The sequence below is a fragment of the Littorina saxatilis genome, linkage group LG2, assembly GCF_037325665.1.
Source record: "Littorina saxatilis isolate snail1 linkage group LG2, US_GU_Lsax_2.0, whole genome shotgun sequence".
Taxonomy (NCBI): Eukaryota; Metazoa; Mollusca; class Gastropoda; order Littorinimorpha; family Littorinidae; genus Littorina; species Littorina saxatilis.
Window position 1 is genome coordinate 9,188,648 of NC_090246.1, and position 21,949 is coordinate 9,210,596.

General features: G+C 41.3%; 1 protein-coding gene across 2 annotated transcripts in view; it reads right to left on the minus strand.

Annotated features, from left to right (window-relative positions):
* The window catches only part of LOC138958141 (MAM and LDL-receptor class A domain-containing protein 1-like), a 75,123-nt gene extending 54,156 nt beyond the window's left edge, over positions 1-20,967 (minus strand). The window contains exons 1-2 of one of the 2 annotated variants that reach the window (XM_070329221.1): positions 20,345-20,967; positions 995-1,139 (exon numbers count right to left, since the gene is read on the minus strand). In XM_070329221.1, the coding sequence (XP_070185322.1) occupies positions 995-1,081 (87 nt within the window). In that variant the 5' untranslated portion in view covers positions 1,082-1,139; positions 20,345-20,967. Of the gene's footprint in view, positions 1-994; positions 1,140-1,890; positions 2,552-20,344 lie in introns of those variants that run through there. The other variant, XM_070329220.1, reaches the window with a different exon arrangement.
* Between the last annotated feature and the right edge of the window lie 982 nt (positions 20,968-21,949).

A 21,949-nucleotide genomic window follows, 5' to 3' on the forward strand; every position in this document is an offset into this window, starting at 1 on the left:
ATAGATGGAGTGTTTCCGACTGCTCGCTTTGTTCGGCTCTGCTGTGTTGGCTTCCTAGCTTTTCATTCACTGCGCTCCGGTTGCGGACATTAGAAAGGACCGTCTGAATAGACTACCTTTCGTACGGTAGCTCGTGATTTTGGTACGGTGATGTCTAATAGAGTGTTTTAGCTGTTAGCTTTGTACTTCTTCTTCTTTTTCTTCTTCTTCTTCTTCTTCTTCTTGTCTCTGGTGTTCTCTTTGTTTTTGTCTCTGGTATTGGCTTTGTTTTTGTCTCTGGTGTTGGCTTTGTTTTTGTCTCTGGTGTTCTCTTTGTTTTTGTCTCTGGTATTGGCTTTGTTTTTGTCTCTGGTGTTGGCTTTGTTTTTGTCTCTGGTATTGGCTTTGTTTTTCCGTTCAAAGCGCTTTTGTTGTGGATGTTCAAAAGGGTCGTCTGGACACTACCCTTGGTGCGAAGGCGTATGATTTGTGTTAAAGAAGTTGTCTTTGGACGTTAATGATTGTCTTGGGGGATGTTTTCAAAAGTTCATTTTGTCCGGCTCAAGTGTTAGTGTTTTGGCTGTTCATTAACTTCGCTTCGTTGTGGGCAATGAAAAGACCGTCTGAATAGACCACCTTTGGTACGACAGCGATTTGTTTGTGTGTTTGTGCTGTGCTCTTTCTTTCGGTCTACCCCTTCCCGCCAACACATAAATACACACTAAATAACACACACACACACACACACACACGTGCACACTCCACATACACACACACACACACACACACACACACACACACACACACACACACACACACACACACACACAGAGTCGGGATACTAGTCAGTCTGACCGACAGACAGAAAAACAGCCTTTACCTTGGGAAGAAAGGGAAGACAGAAGCGAGATAGAAGAAAACAGACAGACAGACCGACAGAAAGTCAGCCAGACAGCCAGACAGCCATCCAGCCAGACAGCCATCCAGCCAGACAGCCTGACAATCAGAGTCTTACCCTTGGGAAGAAAGGGAATGCAAAAGCGATGGCACACACGCCGAGGTAGAGGAAAACACGAAGAGAACATAGCCGCTGTCTGCCCATTGCTTCTGCACAGCCTCGCACACACCGTCGGCAGCTCCACTGCCGCTAGTTCAAGTATCTGAAACATCATCATCATCATCATCATCATCATCATCATCATCATCATCATCATCATCATCATCATCATCATCATCATCATCATTCTGAGACGACTTTGAAGTTAGAATAATCAAGAATTCACACCAAAAATGAATAGCTTCGGAACGGCCAGGAAGACCAGGAACACAAAAGATCACCTTCAGAAAACCTATAACTGCGCTGATTTTGACCTATGAATGGAATGTTTGCCTGTTACTGCTCTTTGGTAGGGGAGGCTCGGTCTCCTCGTTGTCTGTAATCTGACTTAAGCACCACGTGTGTCATCAGTGCAACGGCTCGTTTGCCGAAATAAAAGTCGCAGAAAACATCCAGACCAAAGAAACAAGTCTTGCAGAAGAAAGGCGAGAGAGGAAAGGAAAAGGTGACAAGTAGCACGTGCATCTGCTCTGTGCAAGCCGTGTTGTGAAGGCACTGTCATTGATTGCCCTTTACACCAAACCCCGGGCCAGAATGCCGTCCCGAAGTCTCTGTCTGCGGCCAAGACATCGGCGACGTGTCTTCATGTCCAGCAGAGAAAGATCAAGCCTTGTAATTGTAGAGAGCAGAAGCAATGCCTTGAGAAAGTTCAACCCCAGTAATTTAAGGAGCAGGAGCAATGCGTAGGGAAAGTTCAGGCCCTATGGCTGGGGACACAGCAAGCCTACACAAAGCCCTGACACTTGAGGCTGCAAATCTAACGTAATCTTCTCCCTCGCTCTGCGGATACCTACACGTTGTCGTCGCAAAGTCGGCCGTGGACGGCAGAATCCTGGACCCGTGTCAAGAATGTAGCGGATGGACACAGCGGCGGAGATTAATAAGTGCAGGCGTCACCCCGCCCTTGATGAAGAATATGCAGCCAGGAGCTCCACCGGACTTAAGAGGCTTCACTGGCTCTTTGCTCAAGTCAGTGCCTTGCACGAGGATCTGCACATTGCCTTTGCAGTTCTTGTATCTGTCTGCTCGATCTTCGCTTACTGGAGTGTCTTGCAAGACGATCCGCGCCTCGCAGTTATTTCAATTTCTCTACTCGGTCTTCGCTCACTCAAGTGTCTTAATTGCACGAGGATCTGCGCACAGCCTTTACAGTTATTTTAGCCTCTCTGCACGGTCTTCACTTACTGAAGTGTCTTAATTGCACGAATATCAGCGCATCGTCTGTACAGTTATTTTAACCTCTCTGCTCGGTCTTCGCTTATTGAAGTACAATTTCAATTGAATGAAATTACTGTTATTAATAATATCTAACATGTGAGAAAAAAACCTGTTCCTAAAGAACTTGCATGTGTTCCACAGTCATTTGAAGTTTTACACCAAGACCTTTTACAACATCTGTTTCGAGAAATACTGGTCCGCTCTCTTACTGAGCTGATCGCTTCTCCAGACGACGCCGAAGTAGCGCAATGGCCACAAACGCAGCGTTTAAAGGGAATTTAAAGCCGTTCATTAAGACCGTGGGAGTACTTGTATATCAGTCACAGTTTGTGGAACAGCGTGTTCGACGTTTGCCTATAATGACATGACAGTCACTATCAAAACTGACCGCCCGTGTTATGACGAAAACTTTTCACACACACTCATCAAACCGCAAACATGTATCCGCGTGCTATCCACGACTGCACACCTGCTGAAGTTAGAGATGAGCATTTCTGCATCACAGACTTCGTAATGCACACGTACGCACGCGTACTCAATATAATCATTAAAATGAACTCATAGCACTGGACTTGTGATCCTTGGGTCACGGGTTCGAATCCGGGACGGACACTGGTCAACTGTATGTGCAGGCTCAAAGACGGTATCCATGTCCCATCCCCGTACCACCAATGTGGGACGTAAAAGACCTCGGTCGTTCTACCAGAAGTGCAGGTGGCTGATTACAAACACGCACACACGCCATCGTAGCGCGAATCTGTTTCGGCAAGCTTTCTATTGGTAGGAAACGTCCCAAATTTCCCTGCGATGTGACCCAAAAAAAATGAAAATGAAAAATGAAAATAAAATAAGCTTAATATAAGTATTTAAAGAAACTCATTAAGTGAATTTAAATAAGCTCAATACCATGTCATGCACTAAGGTAAACTCGATGAACAGATTAAAATAAACTCAATATATGTATTGACAAGAACTCAATGAATATGTCAAAATGAACTCAATAAATATCCCAATAATAATATTGTTGTTTGCAATAACTTATTGTGTGAGAAAAGGTGTTGAGATAAATCACTAAATACAAAACAATAATATATACATGTTTAACTAACTATATAGATACCATAATCATTTCAATATTCACGTTGTCTCTACATGAATATAGAACGAACTTCTGCAAGCTTCTGATCGGCCCTCGAAGGCGGTGTGCTAGTTTCATAGACGTTTTAAGGATATAACTCAGATTTTTGGCGGTTTATACCCCAGTCACACATCGACACCGCTTCTACTACGCTGCAAAACGCTTGTTTTGTGCAGTTCAACATAAGCGTGGGGAGAGCGTGCAAGCTTCCCGACCTAGCAGATCCCACCCCGACCAAACCATGCTCGTGGAGATCCTGTCACGTTTGGCCCACGATTGGCCACGCTCTCGGACACTTTTCCGTCGTAGCAGAAGCGGCGTCTATATTATGTGACTGGGTTGTTAGTGCCATGTGCTGGATTTTGACGGCGATATGCCCCAATTTGATAACTTTTTTCAGATCGGCGTGATCGGCATGGTCGTGGTAAGGACGTAGCGCTGTGTGACGGGGGCCTTAGAGGAGTATGAGCCCTTGCACTGCAGACAGGTTTTTCACACCACGTGTTCCACGCTTCCGATCGTCTCTATCCTGCGATCAGGACGAGCAACTGGCTGTGATGTGTATGCTGTACGGCGTGCCCTATATATGATACCATTTTCTTTCGAAAATATAATCATCGGAGCCCCGAATCGCCACGGATGGCTTGCTGATCACTGGAAGTGTTCGATAAGCACGTGTGTTTTCCTGAACTCACGGGACCTCAAGCCAAACCCACATGACCTTGATCAAAACACGTTGATGATACGTGCCAGCGATCCTTTCCACAACAAATTCTGAACTCCGATGAACTCATGAACGCTGATTTTTGAAAGAAAATGGTATATCATATTGTGCGCGCGCTGCATGGCATACACATCGGAGTTGGTTGTTTGTTTCGATCGTGGAATTCTGCCCGTCGGAAGCGTGGAGCGTGCTCCGGATGTTGAGAAAAGCCTACTCCTCCAGACCTCTGATAATCCTGACAGAGTTATTTTTGAAAATCGTCTATTGCAAGTATTGGTAAAGCACTGGGCTTGTTACCCTCGGCTCACAGCTTCGAATCCAAGACAGAAACGGGTCAACTTTGAGGGATGACTCACCAACCGTATCCATGTCCCAACCCTGTGTCACCGCCGTGGCAATTTGGCCATTCTGACATAATTTGCAAGTAGCTGTTTACATTTAAGCACGCACACATCGCTTGTTGCAGCTAGCTTTTCCTGTGAGGAAGCGATCCGAGTGTCCTAGCAATCGGATAATAAAGTGTTCTTTAAATGAATAGAGTAAAGTGTGTGATCTGATCGTTAAAGTAAAAACAATAATTTAAAAACAACAACAACAACAACAACAACAACAACGACAATAACGCCGAAGACCAGCTTTGATCATATACACGCCGTAAGAAAGAAATTGTGAATCCTTTCATAAAGACGCGGAGAGGATAACAGCCGGTGTAAAACGAGAAAATTACTCCCACGAGGTTTTTACTCAGGAGTAAAAATTTCGTACGAAAATGTTACTCCATTTACGAAAAAAATGCTCCCCCAAAACACGAGAAAATATCTCCCCCACGACAGGTATGTTCCGAGTAAACATTTCGTACAAAAATGTTACTCCCCTGACGAATAAATAACGAATAAATTACTCCACCTTAACACGAGCAATTTACTTCCCACGCCAGGTGTACGCAACATTTACTCCCTTGTCCCCTGTTAGTCCTGGTGGTGGAAGGGGTGGAGGGAGGGTAGCGCGACATTCGTTTGCGCGAGATCACATATTGGCATTATCCCTTCGCCCGCATCCCATTTTCTCCTTCGAGATTTTTTACTGGAAATAAAAATTTGGGCAGTGAATATTTTGTGGAGGGAGTATTTTTTTCGTTCCTTGGGGAGTTCTTTTCTCGTACGACAGGACTGGTGTACTCGGAGTAAAAATTTCGTACGAAATTTCACTCCGCAGTCAATGTTTTGTGGAGTAAAAATGTCGTGTTACACCGGCATTCAGTGGTGATGCAACGGGTTCCACATCTGTCATATGCATGGTCATCAAAGGCATATGACAGTTACTGTCAAAACTAACCAACCGTGTTGTGACGAGAACTTCAACACACACACTCATCAAACCGCACAAATGTTTCCGCATGCTATGTTTGGTTTCACACCTGTTTCAGTGCAAAAAAGTCTGATTCACACCCGCACACTAAACTAAACTAAATGGTTTGGAATATTGACCCTATATGTACTGACCCACAAGTCATATTTATATATTTATAAAAAGACCAAAAAGCAGTGTACTCACGTTGGAATGACGAAAACTAAACAAATACATATATATTAATGTTAAAATGGTGTCTTTAATTGAGCCCGAAGTCGACTTCGCGAAGAATTTGTGCTGCCAGGTTCGTGAACTAAGCTTCGCGAAGTCGATTTCTCCCAACTGATTTGAGGATTTTATAATCCAATGGTACCCCCCGCGGGTTAGGGGGAGTCCCATATTGGTTGGGACTAGAAAGAATTTACCCGATGCTACCCAGCATGTCGTAAGAGGCGACTAACGGTTCTGTTTCTTCTCTTCTTTTGTCTTATTTCTGCCTTACCAGTCCTTTCACCTATATTTCCTTCCAAGAAAACTCTCCCTACTATTCCCTGCAGTTTTCCAATTCTTTTCTTGTTGTCTTATTTCTACCTGACTGGATCCATCACCTTTATTTCACTTACCAAAAGTCTCTTTTCCACATCCTTATTTCTCTGCACCCCGCATGTCGTATGAGGCGACTAACGGATTCTGTTTCTCCTTTAACCCTTGTTAAGTGGTTCTTGTATAGAATATAGTCAATGTTTGTAAAGATTTTAGTCAAGCAGTATGTAAGAAATGTTCAGTCCTTTGTACTGGAAACTTGCATTCTCCCAGTAAGGTCATATATTGTACTTCGTTGCAAGCCCCTGGAGCAATTTTTTGATTAGTGCTTTTGTGAACAAGAAACACTTAACAAGTGGCTCTATCCCATCTCCCCCCTTTTCCCTATCCCATCTCCCCCTTTCCCTCGTCGCGATATAACTTTCGTGATTGAAAACGACGTTAAACACCAAATAAAGAAAGAAAGAATAATCCAATGGTGACTGAACCCATTGTACACTAATGGTGTTAAACTGGCAGCTCAGTGGGTAGCGCACTGAACTTGTGATTCGCAGGTCATAGGTTTCAATCCAGACCGATACAGACACTTTTTAACTTTATGTGAGGGTTCAAAGACAGTATCCCTGCCCCATCCCCTTGTCACCACTGTGGCATATCAAAAAGGCCTCGGTCATTTAACAGAAGTACGGGTGGATGATTACACGCGTGCATTGAATCGTGTCTGAAATTGAGGCGTGCAGATTTGTTCGCCTGTTTTCGTGTGTGTGTCTGGAACATACAATACCGAATTCCCAGCGGAAATGTCTTATTTGGCAGGGCAAAAATCAGGGGGAAAGGACAAGAACAACAAAACAAACAAAAAAAAGAAAATAAGAAGAAAGAAAAAAGAAGAAAAAAAAAGAAGAAACGTAGTAGCTAGACTTTGAATTTTGAGAAAAGTGCACTCCACTTGTCACCCCCCGCGGGTTAGGGGGAGTACCATATTGGTTGGGACGAGAAAGAATTTACCCGATGCTACCCAGCATGTCGTAAGAGGCGACTAACGGTTCTGTTCCTCCTTTTACCCTTGTTAAGTGTTTCTTGTATAGAATATAGTCAATGTTTGTAAAGATTTTAGTCAAGCAGTATGTAAGAAATGTTAAGTCCTTTGTACTGGAAACTTGCATTCTCCCAGTGGGGTCATATATTGTACTGCGTTGCGGGCCCCTGGAGCAATTTTTTGATTGGTGCTTTTGTGAACAAGAAACAATTAACAAGTGGCTCTATCCCATCATTCTCCCCCCTTTCACCTATCCCATCTCCCCCCCTTTCCCCGTCGCGATATAACCTTGAATTGTTGAAAACGACGTTAAACACCAAATAAAGAAAGAAAGAAAGACTCCACTTGTCAAAGCACCGGACTTACCTTTGTGTAATCTTTATCAAAGCGTCAGTGGAACACAGAAGAATGAATGTTTTACTAGCACAGAACTAGACACATGTAAAAATCCGATAGACACTGAAGTCTACAAGCATCCCACACTTTGGTTTTTTTCGAACACAGGATGTAGTACAACGCTAAACTATACAGGGTTTCAAGACCTTTCAGAATCACACACTTTTAACATAAAGCATCAGGAAAGCACGAAACATCACGACTCCAACGTATGATTGTGGGAGTGAGATGAGCTTCAGCCATTCAATTAGCATATAATCCAACTTACACCCACCTACACGTCCACTGCCTTAATGCTAGTGTGACGCAATGGAAGGTACACCCAGGCATTCCATGCAATGTCCGAATGCTTTTCGATCCACAACTGACCACATTTGCCCGACCCATATACACACCCTTATCTCTGCGTCATGATGTTTAAAGTGCCTTCTTCTGCGGTGCATAGTTTGTTGGTGGGGCTGGAGACTCAACAGAGGGTATCGTATCAATCTATTTATTTATCCGTTTGTGTATCTGTGGATGTTTTTATTATTTATTCATTTAGTGAGTAAGTCACTTAACGATTTGGTTATGAGACACAACTTACTATATATATTTTCAGCATAAATTACCAGAGAATGACCCACTGTCGACCAAACATATTTTCAAGTGTGTGTGTGTGTGTGTGTGTGTGTGTGTGTGTGTGTGTGTTTACCAAGTCATTATTATGTCAAGAGGTAAAAACTTACACTTTATATGTAGCTTGGTCAAATCTTAAATCTCGCCTACACATAGATGGTCTAAACTGATAGGCCCTGTGTGTGCGTGTGTGGCCGAGATTTTTGTCTGAAAGTGGGAATGATTACATCATTCGCAACATTCCAAACGCCGTGACCCTGCGTTTTTCGTTAACTTATCTTTACTTGCATCCGCCTCCTTTCTGATACAAATTAAACCGGGTCATGTCCTGATTTTTTTTTTTTAATGGAAGTCTTTGATGCTTGATAAGAAAACTTGCAATTTCCTTGCAGAAAATAAACTAATCCAAAGAAAACAAGAAAAAAATAAAGATTTTTTTTTTTTAAGGAATACAGCCCAGAAAAGGAAACAAGTGTCTGCTGAGTTACGTCAGAGTATTATTTAAAGGCTCACTCCGCATCGTGAAAACAGCCTGCCTCACAGTATGAGATCTGATCAGGCTTAACAATGAATAAGACCACCCCTCCACTTGGTCACATACCAAACATCGACACCCTGGCTGCTCTCTGTGCATAATGGGTTTATTTTTATTTTTTATTTTATTTAAAAAAAATTTTAAAAAAAAATTATTTTTTTTTTTTGGGGGGGGGGGGGGGAGATTACTTCTGTCAAGGGTATTGGTGTCTTTTTCGGAAATGAATTCATAAAAACAATTCCAACTGACCACAGCGAGCAGTCAGGGTGTTGATTTTTGGTATGCGCAGAGTGGGATTATTTTATGAATTAATTTGTTAATGGACATACGTAACAATCTGTGAAATTAATGAACAAATTGAAATTACTGTGTGACAGGAAGAAGTTAGGATGTTGGGTATAATTTCAAGTGAAGGGACGTACTTATCCCATGTAAAAGCCTAAACAGATCTGGGATGATGAGATAAGCGGTCTTTAAATGAAGGACTGACTGTACGTTTCCGTTCAGCGTAAACGAATATGTAAACTACCATAGAACTGACCAGGATTTCACATGTATAAGAGCAAGCACACACACACACAAACAAACAAACACACAAATAAACAAACAAACAAACAAACACAGACACACACACACACACACACACACGCACACACACACATACACACACACACACACACACACACACACGCACACACACACACTCACACACACCCTGCTTTACACGCAGCATCAACTCTACCACTTCAGTGCTCTAAAACGTCAATCGATTTCCAATACAGACTGCATCGTCTACAGATTACAAATCATCCCTGCAGGGCGGATTCCAGACATCGTGACATCTGCGTAGACTGCCAGTCGCTCGGGCCAACAGCGGTTCAGGGGAATCACTCCAGCCATGCGACATAAATCCCCCGTGTCCAAACAAAAGCGTGATGACAAGCCCGTTATCTGCACGCGCTCAGTAATTACCTCTTGACTCGCCATTGATCTGTTCTAACCTGACGAGAGCCGCAAGGCTTGAGAGGTGAATGCGTCGTCATAGTTTTACTACGCAGCGTGCACCCGTCTTTTCTCCCACGATTTTCACGTGCTGAATTTGTGTACTTTTGTCTTCGCTGTCGTGAAAATGTAATTGGGCTGAACTGAGCGATGTATATTAATAATAATAATGGACATTTATTAATCGCCCCTTCTCACAAGAGCTCACGGCGATTTACATATTAATTTCTGCCGTGTGAGATGGAATTTTTTACACAATACATCACGCATTCACATCGGCCAGTAAATCTCAAGCCATTACGGCGAATGTTTACTTTTTACGGCCTGTTATTCCAAGTCACACGGGTATTTGGTGGACAATTTTTATCTATGCCTATACAATTTTGCCAGGAAAGACCCTTTTGTCAATCGTGGGATCTTTAACGTGCACACCCCAATGTAGTGTACACGAAGGGACCTCGGTTTTTCGTCTCATCCGAAAGACTAGCACTTGAACCCACCACCTAGGTTAGGAAAGGGGGGAGAAAATAGCGGCCTGACCCAGGGTCGAACACGCAACCTCTCGATTCCGAGCGCAAGTGCGTTACCACTCGGCCACCCAGTCCCTATTGTTTAGAATGCATGCTTTACTAGTAATTAGTTTGACCGTGTGTTTTATACGGTTTTTGTTTTGTTTTATTTTCGTTCGTGTTCATTTGCATGCTTATTTAATAGTTTGTTTTTTCCTGTTTTTGCTCTACCGTACACTTCGAACTCCACACATCCATTGGTTTCCATTGGTTAGGCTAATCCCTGTAAGGTTTTAAACTTCAAATTGTGCGCAGTGTTGGTTCTATTTGGCTAACACACACCTTACACCCTCATCCCCCGGTGCCCTCTGTCTCCTGTTGACTGAAAATTCATGCGATCTGGCTTTGAACTTTGAATAATAGTGTTTCGTAACGTAAAAAACCAACAAGTTTTGAAGCGAATGTAAAAAAACGTAATTTTTGTTGATTTCCGGCTCAACCTTGCCAAAGATCTGACAAAATGCCTTATCAGATAAGTCTTGTTCATCTCATATTAATTGTTTGTTCGTCTGGCTATTATAAGGACCATTGGGTTTAATTTTTGAGAACCAAAAACAAAACATTCACAAGTATTGGGTCGATGTACTTGTGAATGTTTTTGTGTTTTTTTCTCAAAAATTAAACGTTCCAATAGCTAACCATTCTTGCTTTTTATTTTATTTTATTTTATTTTATTTTATTTTATTTTATCTTATTTTATTTTGTAATTTGTTTCTGCTTCTGTTCTGCACTTACAAACTGAGACTCCGAACACTAAAGATCTGTGTGCTGATGCAGCCTCTTCATTGATTATTAATCAAAGGCTTGCTCATGGTCCATATTTAAGCAAACTATGTAAAGAGCATCTCAATTAAGGCACAATGAGTACTTCAAACCAGTTTAAACCAGAATCCTTTTTTCTGAAAGAAGAGAACCTTGGGGTATACAAGCCGAAGTCGAGTTTTGTCTGCCGTTTTTGTCGTGTTCGTTCATTCACAAAAGTTAAATTTGTCGTTGAGGGAAAAGTTCCACTGAATTTCAATCGAATATGGTCTTGGCGAATTTTTTTCTGGCGTTTTTATCAGGACCGTTCATTGAAAGAGTTAAACTTGTCATGAACGGAAAGTGGCACGTAACTTCTGCGCAGCGGTTCCTTGTCTTCGTGATATTTACAAATTGAAGAAATGCAGGTGTATTTTGTTTGTTGTACACTTACTACTGTCTGGGCACTCGGTCTTAGCAAGCGCCTCTTGCATGATCAAAGCTGATAGTGGTGCACTGCACAGATCCTAATTTAGTACTCAGTTACAAGAAAATGGCCTGTACATATTTGACTGTCCATTCATGTCAAGTGTAGCCACCGTCTGTCGTTGATATGTGTTCAGGTTTTCAACAAGGTATCAACACAAATCTGAGAGTTTGAATGTACCTGTCGATTGGACCATAGGGTATCAGTAATATTGCTGTCGTTTGCACTTTTAGAAAGTAAATTCTGTATTCAGGCATTCTAATTATCCTATTTTATGCCGCAACACAGTTTCATCTGAATGCTGGTCTTTTGTTTGTTTATTTACTTGTTTGTGTGTTTGCTTGTTTGTTTGTTTGGTTGGTTGGTTGGTTGCAACAATACATAAATGTATTTACACAAGGAAAATGATGACATCGTTTTTGAGAATAAGCTGCAATGAAATATAAGTCAAACCAAGCAGAAATAAAGTGCTCTTCGAGCTCAAGTGCCAGCCAAGAAAAGGAAACTGTTTTGCGGTGTTGATAACAGCTCAGCACACTAGAAGGAGTGGGGGTCATTGCCACTAATTTTTGAAGAAACCTTTTCTGCTGATTAAAGGTAAACACAATGCTTCATTCAGATCACATGACAGGGATTATCAATAAATGAATCAACCAACAGATCGATCTCCCCGTCAACCAACAAATCCATCCATTCATCCATTCATCCATCCATCCATCCATCCATCCACGAACCCATCTATCCATCAATCCATCCACCCATCCATCCGTCCATCCATCCGTCAATTCTTCTATCCATGAGATGCCATCCACCCATCCATCCATCCATCCATCCATCCATCCATCCATCCATCTATCCATTCAGCCATCAATCAATCACTCAATCCATCAATTAATCACTCAATCAATCAATCAATCAAACCCAAGTTCTAAAAAAAAACGTAAAAAAACCCTACTTTATTAGCAGAAAACCAGTTAAAATGCTTAGAAACCCCAAACTGTTCGACTTCGCCAAATAAGGCCACAGAACAAAAAGACGCTACGCTACAGCAGTCTTGCGAAACTGATTTTGAGCTGCGACTGCCAACAACAACATCGTTTCCACTGCCTCTTCCGCTCCCCTCAGACAGACATGCTGTTCGCATTTAGCGGCGCTCCGCGGGCCCATGGATCTATCTTTCAATCAAAACAGATCCGCACCTTAGCGCCACTCATTGTGATTAAAAGGACAAACATGGCCCAGAATGCGGAGCAAACAAGGGCCATATTTTGTCGGAAACGTTGCTTCTTCACTCGGCAAATACGCTCTGTTTCATCCGGCCCGCGAGCGCCTGTTTGCGGAGCTTAGTCGCAGAGAACACACTGTTTTACGACAAGTTGCGCTCAAAAGACGGGGTCCTGTACCCTCGTCTGACGGCAATGCGTAGGGATACAGCGGCGACGGAGGGATATATTGTTGTGCGGCTTTTTGGACACGAAATGCCTTGACCTCGGTTTAACAGAAAAAAATACAACTTTGGGGGATTTCTGTTTGCCGATACATTTGTCAAACATAGTATTATTGATATTTGCAAGCACTTTGCTCGTTTAATGTTGGATGTATGTCAGTCTGAAAGAGGAAAAATAGAGATACGGACAAGGGTAAATGCAGTCATACTTATTTTCGAATTTGATAGTAGCGATATAATGTTATTCACCCAAAACCAACAAACTTACAAACAAACATCCAGAGACTCGCCCAGAACAGACATGGGCAGTACGTACTAAGTAAACGAACAAACAAACAAACAAACAAACTAGAAAATACGCCTACTCAGCTAACTCCTTTCTTTGTCTCTTAATTATGTGTATGCCTGTCCACGATAAAGACCACTAGGACGACGCACTCGTGCCTGTTTAGTTAAGTTTATAATTAAACATTTCCTTTCCTCATTTTTTTGCTTTGCAGATTTTGTTTCCTAACCTTAGTGTGAAGGCGGTCCTTAAATCAATTGAGCCCGAAGTCGACTTCGCGAACATTTCTCGAAGTCTATTTATCGAAAACTCAGTGCTAAAGCTCTGTGCGGCCAGCTTCACGAAGTATACTTCACGTAGTCGACTTCGCCCAATTGTGACCCTCCACCACGAAATGAGTCGCATGTCACCTTTGCATGATTTTCATATTTTTACATTTTTCTACAGAGTTTTTTATGCTCTATCCAATGGTGAAAACCGTTTTAGAAAAGAGCGAAAACTGTTTGAGTTATAAGCCTGTGACTAAGGTGACCATCACACTGTTACCAGACACTCCCCGGACTTACATTAAGCCTAGCGCAGAACCGCGCGAGGTGACATGCGACTCATTTCGTGGTGGAGGGTCACAATTAAAGACAGGCTTAAGGAGTGTTTGAAGGATGAGGACAGCCTCCAAACGCATACACAAGATAGGAAACACGTGCTTTAGATTGCCAAAATAGTCTCAGTCACCTTCGAAATAGCAGATAAATATCATTAGACATTTGCTGTGATCCTTTTACATAGAACGTCCGTAGAGTAGCTTATAAAAGAAAAGTGCGTTTTTGATGAAACGTTTTGTCCGTGCATTATCTTTTCTTTTCACCATACATTTTCATTTTCGACTCTCCAATTTTTAGTCATTGGTTTCTTTCGCGAAAACTTTCTGTAAGCGGGTTCTGATATCTGCATATGGGTTCTCTAGCGGACGATATTCAGCGTGCTAGCGTTAATGGGTGGCAAGACAAGAGAAGGCTCTAATACTAGATGGCTTCTTCCTCTATTGTACGGAAAACGGTTTAATGAACAGCAAACGTATTGCGCTTCCTCACGAGAAAGTCGCTTTGAATAGCAGCAGGAACATGGACACATTGGTTCGGCCGTACAGAATCGCCGAAAGAAACCTTATTAGCTTTACCATGAAACTCGCGTTCCTTGTAGGGTCCATTATGTTGTATGGATGTGATTCATAGACTAGTCAGGCTGAATCAGCAAAGCCCCCCCCCCCCCCCCCCTCAGCGAGACGTGGGAAATCTCCCGATCTAACTCGGTGTAACTGAGGTTTGTCGTTACCCTGATTGAATACCAACATGTCTAATATTCTTTATATCATTTTAGTATTCAACGTCAATTCCACAGAGCTATTTCGGGAGACAGCCGAGGTGTGTTATAATTTAGTGCAAGCAGCCGAGCACCTTGATGAGTTCAACAGAACATCTGCAGGTCATGTTCTTGTTATGACGCACTGTCCATAGCTGTACGTCTCGAAGGTGCGATCATCTTGAGGGAAGACTGACACCGGAATTGACAGAGAAAGAACCGGACAACCAACGCCAATCAATGGGCGAACATAAGTGTCTCCCTGGACCAACTTTCTCATTCGGTCTCTGCGCATGTGCAAACATGGACGGGAAGCCTCAGATCGTGTCCATACGGTGCATATCTTTCTCCTCTCTACCATCTGTCATGCCATCTAGTTGGAAGAGGTTGTCCTCCGTTGAACCAGGTTGGTTTAAGCGTGTTTATTCAAATTCTCATACACACGTTTCAAACAATAACAACATTAAGAACGTTAACAAGCAGATTGCTTATGGACACGTTCTTGAACTTATAATCAATACACATTCAGATAGCAAAACATGGCGAACAAGTGATAGCTTCAACACTTATCTTGATAATCTTTAATTATATTTTATACAAATAGGGTAAAGAGAGAGAGAGAGAGAGAGAGAGAGAGAGAGAGAGAGAGAGAGAGAGAGAGAGGGAGAGGGAGAGAGAGAGAGGGAGGGAGAGAATGCCTGGCTACATCAATTGCACAGTTAATATAATATCAGCCGAAGCGATTAGTTAACATAACATAGTCTTGTACAACAGAGAATATTTTCGTGTTCAAAGATTTCGTTAAATCAGTATTTCCAAACAAGAGTGTTTTGCAGTCTAGAACGTGTGTTGGCAGACTATTGAATAAAATGGTTCTATGTTCTTTAAATTTTGGACAGTGTAACAAGAAATGTTCAGAATCTTCCGGGCATGCTCCACACGTACATTCTAAATTATCAGAGAGGTGTCGGTTAACTAAGTCTTGTTGCAAATCGCTCATGTTTAATCTCAACCTGCTGTGAAGTACCTGTCCCTGGCGGTTGCCTAAATAATAATACTGTGGAACAACAACATCTCCATCGGTCAAATACCTTTTAAATTCACCAACTGACTGCGTTTGTTGTATATTTTCTGGAAGATTATTCCACAAAGCTGTCGTTGAAGGAAAAAATGAAGATTTATATAACTCACTTCTGCACAATGGAAACTTACGTTCAAGAGGGCGTCGTCTGTGGTAAGGATTTACATCGGAAACCAGGACCGGCAGTTTGGAATATAAATATTCTGGGGTTAAACGATTTACAATTTTATAATACAGCAAAAGTTTATGACGACGTCGCCTTTCTTTCAGGGGCACAAAACCCGATTCATTATACAGTTTTTGGTGGCTTGTGCCACGTACTGCACCTACAATGATTCGGATTGCATCGAGATGCAATGTCTCCAACTCGTCTGCCAAACACTGTGTACAGTTATCCCAGATAACGTCCGCATAATCAAACAATGGTAACATAAAGGATTTATATATAACTTCAAGTGATTTTCTGTTTAAACGATGCTTGAATAAACCAAAGCACGCAATTGACTTTCTACATTTAGCAATTAGACTTTTTATGTGAGAATCCCATTTACAATTACCTTGTAGAGTGACGCCAAGGTGCTTGTGATTTTCAACATCAACTAAGTGTGCATCTTCGAAATACAATGGTGGAAGTAAAACATTTTGTTGCCTACAAATGTCCAACAATTCTGTCTTTTGACAATTAAAAGTGACTTTCCATTTAGAAGCCCATGTGCGAATTTTATCCAAATCAGAATTCAAAATCTCTGCTCGTACATCATCGTTATCTAAACTTAAATACATACTCGTATCGTCTGCAAAGAGTTTCAACACTGATTCAAGACCAACACCAATATCGTTAATATAAATGAGAAATAAAAGAGGTCCTAAGACAGAACCCTGAGGGACACCAGCAGAAGGGGTAGCATAACTTGATTTGGTTCCTTTCAATACTACTGCTTGTCTGCGATCGCTCAAGTAATGTTCAAACCAAACAAGCAAGGGACCTCTTATACCTATCGCCTCAAGCTTGTGGAGCAGACCGCGATGCCAGACTTTATCAAAAGCTTTGGATACATAAAAAAATATTGTCTGTGACATAATGTTTTTATCAAGTGCAACACAAAAATCATCATATATACTCAATAGTTGATAAACAGTCGAATCACCAGCAATAAAACCAGATTGGCAGTGTGTAATCAAATCATAATTTTTCAAATAACCAAACACACGGATTTGTATACATTTTTCAAGCACCTTCCCAATACAACTCAGCAAAGAGATTGGACGGTAGTTGGAACAAGCACTCCTATCGCCTTTCTTAAAAATGGGCGTAATGTGAGCAGTTTTCCAGACAACTGGAAAAACACCCTCAGACAAGGATCTGTTAAAGAGAACTGTAAGCGGTGGAACGATAACAGGTAATCCATCTACAAGCAATTTATTATGTATTCCGTCAGGGCCCACGGCCTTGGATAAATTTAAATTCCTTAACACTTGGACAACTTCAGCTTCTGTTAATTCAAAAGTCGATAAAGATGTATTACACCAATTTGCCTCGGGCAGGGGATCGTCTGGATTTTCAACTTTAGACTGGCTTTCAAAATAATTATTAAAGAAAATCGTTTTTTCACAAATGTTATCAATAATTTTTCCATTATCTTCTAGCGGTGGAATTTCGTTACATGCAACACCTTTTTTCTTCAAGAAGGAATTAACAAGTTGCCACCAATTTTTGCTTCCGAAGTTCTGTTTACAATTTATCCTCTCATCAAGTTCTAGAAAATAATCTCTTTTTCTTTTACGAATTTCATCTGTATACTGATTTCTAGTCAGGCGGAATAATGCCCACTGCTCAGGTGTATTTAAGCGCTTAGCAACTTGATGTATACAATTTTTTGCGTTTCGTAATTGTAAAATATGTTCAGTCATCCATGGGGCATCATCTTCACGTACTGTTATTATCTTAACAGGCATACATGTTTTTGCAACACGGAATAAATGTTCAGAAAACAAGGCAGCAGCTTCGTCAATGGACGCATTTAAAACTGTGTTCAAAAGATCAATTTTGTTCAATTCAAACAAAAATGTATCAACATCTAACTTGGCATAATTATATATAGTCCTTTTGAACTGACCTTTTTTTAATCTCTGTGACGTTAGTTTTACACATGGCACAGAATGGTCACTACAAATGGGGGGTAACACTACAACTTCACTGATTAATACTCGTGGTCAGGATCAGATCGATGCATGAAGATTTAGTTTCTGTAATACGTGTGGGTTCAGTAACGAGCTGGTGCAGATTGTTTTTTTGTATTAAATTAAGAAAGTGGGGAGATGGATTATTAAAAAAATCTTCGTTAAAGTCTCCAAGAATTAGAAATTTATGTGGTGTTCTCATTACTTGCTTTACAGATTCGTCAACCAAGTGCCAATAATCAATCCGAGAGTCTGGTGGTCGGTAAAATGAACCAACCAGCACAGTTTCTTGCAATAATTTAGTTTCTACCCAGACTGCTTCAAGGCCTGGAATTAACAAATCAGGCCTTGGTTTGCAAATAAAATCGTTTTTCACATAAACAGCTACCCCTCCACAACCATGTTTGGTTGTAAGTGAGTTTCAAAAGCGAAATATTTCTTATTTTGAGTGTGTCAGAGAATAATGTGAGATGAAGATGATTGAGGCTAAACAGACGATGCAAAGTTTTGCTCAAGCGAAGTGACCAAATGGGAAAGCTTCAAATCACTACTGCGACAGTATGCAACGCATTCTGGAGAAAGCGAACCATGGACACGCAGACGGGGCCATGAAAACTGTTTAAAACGCGCGTGCTACCTGAAAAATTGCCCCCACCCCCACCCCCATCCAGCTAGGTAGGACACCAAACTCCACCCCAATCATCAAGTTTCAGAACTGAACTAAATGTATTTTAACTAGTGACACACAATACAAACTGCTTTGAATATGACTGCGATGTAGAGCTCTAGAGTAAATGGAGCGGCCTTTTGTTTTGTAAGTTGTGTCGCTCAGAGAGAGTGCTGTTAAAGGTAGCCTATTACGTTAGTGAACAGCGAGTATTGTGCAACATACACCGTGTAGCCTACAGTCATATCGTTGAATTATAGGGTACGGTGCGTTCGGAATACTTAACCTTCTGAGTATCTGCACTGTAGCGTGGTTTTTTTTACGGGTGTGTATTGTAGTATATTTAAAATCATGTAGTGTAAGCCACGTTCGTACACTATTGAAATGTGCAATACGGACACCCATCTAGTGCAATGTACAGCACAGAAAGCGGTTGTTTTATATGTGGTATCGTACATCCACGGTCGTCCTCATAGCGTGTTGTACAGCGGTAAAGTACAGTATATACAGTGTCTTGGAAACAATTAGCCAGCGGTGTAGTGCGAAGGATCAGTGCCCTTTGGTTTGGCCTAAGTTCCGGTAAAAAGTCAATCCTGTTGATCTGCTGGCAGGTTGTCACGTGTTTGCATACAGGTCACGTGACCAGTTACGCAAACAAATATGGCTGCATGATAATCCGCGCAAACAGGGCTAACAGAAACCTGGGCCTCGGAGTCTGTCTCGGCACACCTGAACACATCCTGTGCAAAGTGGGACATGTAGATACTTTTTGGGCCCATGTTGACAAAGCGAGGGTTTGATTTTCTGCTAACTGCAATTCCAAAAAGAGTGACTTTGCGGTGTTTTGTGCTAGTCCGGCTCAATACCTGTCAAATAAGTGTTGCTCCTTTTTGTGTTTCCGGTTTTGTGTCCATTTATTAATCAAATTGACAAAATTTAAACCTTACAGAGGAGGAAGAAAAAGCAACCTATACAACCTTGTATGTATTTGCTTGCCCAATTTTCAGTGATTTTTTTAAAAAAGGTATTCACACATATACTATTCCTTTTTCTCAAAACAAACAAACAAACACACAAACAAACGAACACGGGCTATGGAATGAACAGGAAATGATAATTGGTTCCCGTTGAAACTCACTTGGTTTCTGTGTTAACATTTTGAATCCTTCTCCTTATGCAATGGTTTGTAAAAACAAAACAAACAAACAAACACAAATACGCACACAAAAACGTGAAGTGAGATATGAAAACAAACAAACACCCCGACACATTTTTTTTAAAAACCCAGTCACAGAACATATACCAATAAAATAATATAATCCTTAAACGTGAATTTTTAGTAGGCTCATAGACAAACCCAAAATAAGTCAAGATAAAAGAACAGACACAAATATCTTTTTTAAACCCCATAAAAAAAAAATCAAAAATGCAGATCTGTATGTATTGATTTGTTTATTGACTTCCAGGAAAAGTAGATATCATTTTATTTCTCAGTTTACACATTTGCCTTGCCCCCCCCTCCCTTTCCCCCAAACTATTATTTCTATAGAATGGCATCGGGATCATTATTTTTAGCGAACGAGAAAAAGAAGAAGATTATTTTTATAGAATGGTATCGAACTATTATTTCTATAAAATGGCATACAAACTGTTATTTCTACACAATGGTATCCAAACTAATATTTCTATAGAATGTCATCCAAACCATCATTTTTCCAGAAGTGTATCCAAACTGCTATCCAAAGTATTATTTTCTCCAGAATGTTATTTAAACAATTAGTTCTGTAGAATGCTATCCAAATCATTATTTCTATCAATTGCATCGAAACAATTATTTTTATAGGATGGTACTTATTGTAAAACTTACCTTCAATGCTTCGCTATAGCACAGCCGCTCCCGCCGGACTTTATGAGGAATACTCCTTCTCGATCGTTATCTCATTTCATCGTCTGTCTTGTCATCATCACAGTCTCTGGTATCTCCAAATCGATATATTTTAATTGCTTAATGGATACAATCAAGTTCTTGGTCCAAATGGAAGAGCTTAAGTGATTTCACAGTCATTGGTTTCTTCCTTTCATTTAATCGATTTGCTATCGCATAAATCTTGAAGTTTTTCGTCCACAACTGAAGAGAAAACTTTGGTTCACAGTCACTGCAATCTCGGTTTCTTTCTTATCGATGTTTTGTCGCATTAATACATTTTTTTTAGTGAGAAACCGAATAGAACAAGTATGTTCACAGTCACGGCTCGCTTTACTGTCTCTGAATTGATAAATTCAAGGTTTTAAGAGAACAAGCAAATTCACTTGCATTCATACACACAACAAAGTCAAAATTGGACACGTTAGTTTTGATAATGTAGTCTCGAACTTGTTCCCGTTCAAATTTTGCTTTCGCTGTCTATTTTCTTTTCCAATGCTGTTGACCGTGCAAAATTGTGGACGACATTTTGACAGCAGCATTACGTCACAAAGGGTTAGTCCATAGCGTCCGAAAAAAAATTGCGCTCAGAACAGTGTTTGACTCCACAGCGTGACCAGATATTGGTCAATGTTGTCAGCGATGACGAGTAAGTGTCAATGAGAATTGGGAGGCGCGCGGGCAGGGAGGGAGAGAGGCAGGGAGGGGTAGGGGGATGGGGTGGGGAGGGGGGAGGGAGGTGGGAGGGGGTGTGGGCTTGGGAGGGAGGGAGGGGTAGGGGAGGGGAGCAGTGGCTGGGCGGGACACGGTGAAGGTTGTTTGTCATGGCAAAGTCCTGCAAATCCTGCACACAGTTTGTCGCTATACCTCAATTTGACTGCCGTTAGCAACACTGCTTCTCCTCTACCCCTCTTACCCCCGTCTCCCCTCCTCTCCCCGTCTCCTTCTCTTCCTGTCTCTTTCCTTCCTTTCATTCTCCTGGCCCTTTCCTTCCCTGTCTTCTTGTACTATTAAAATTGTGTGTGTGCTACTTTATACCATCCTTCTCAGTCCCCACCTTCTCTCTCCGTCTTCCCATCCGTCATTAAGGCCACAACGATGGCATCCACATTACAAAGAGACTACACTAGATCCACAGGCATGTTAACATGAAGCCCCTGCAATTCAAAAACGTTCTAATTCAGATCCTCTGTTCCAACTCTTCTTACATTTTCATGTTTGACATGTCTTCTGGTCCTGTGGTTGCCCAATATTTTCTTCATACAATGTCTTTTCACCATTTTGTTTAAGATGAGATAAGATAAGAATACTTGAATGTCCATTTTCATTGTACATAAATATGGAAATGTGTCTTTTGGCACCACATCGCATGACTCATAACACAAAGACAACAATCAAAAGCATAGCCTAATCGTACATAAATACACTTTTTATTTTATTATTAAGCTCTGCAAAACGGCCTTGTTCTTGTTCTTTATCTTCAGCGTTCATGGGCTGCAAATCCCACATAAACTTGTGTTTTGGACGAGTGGGTTTTTACGTGTAAAA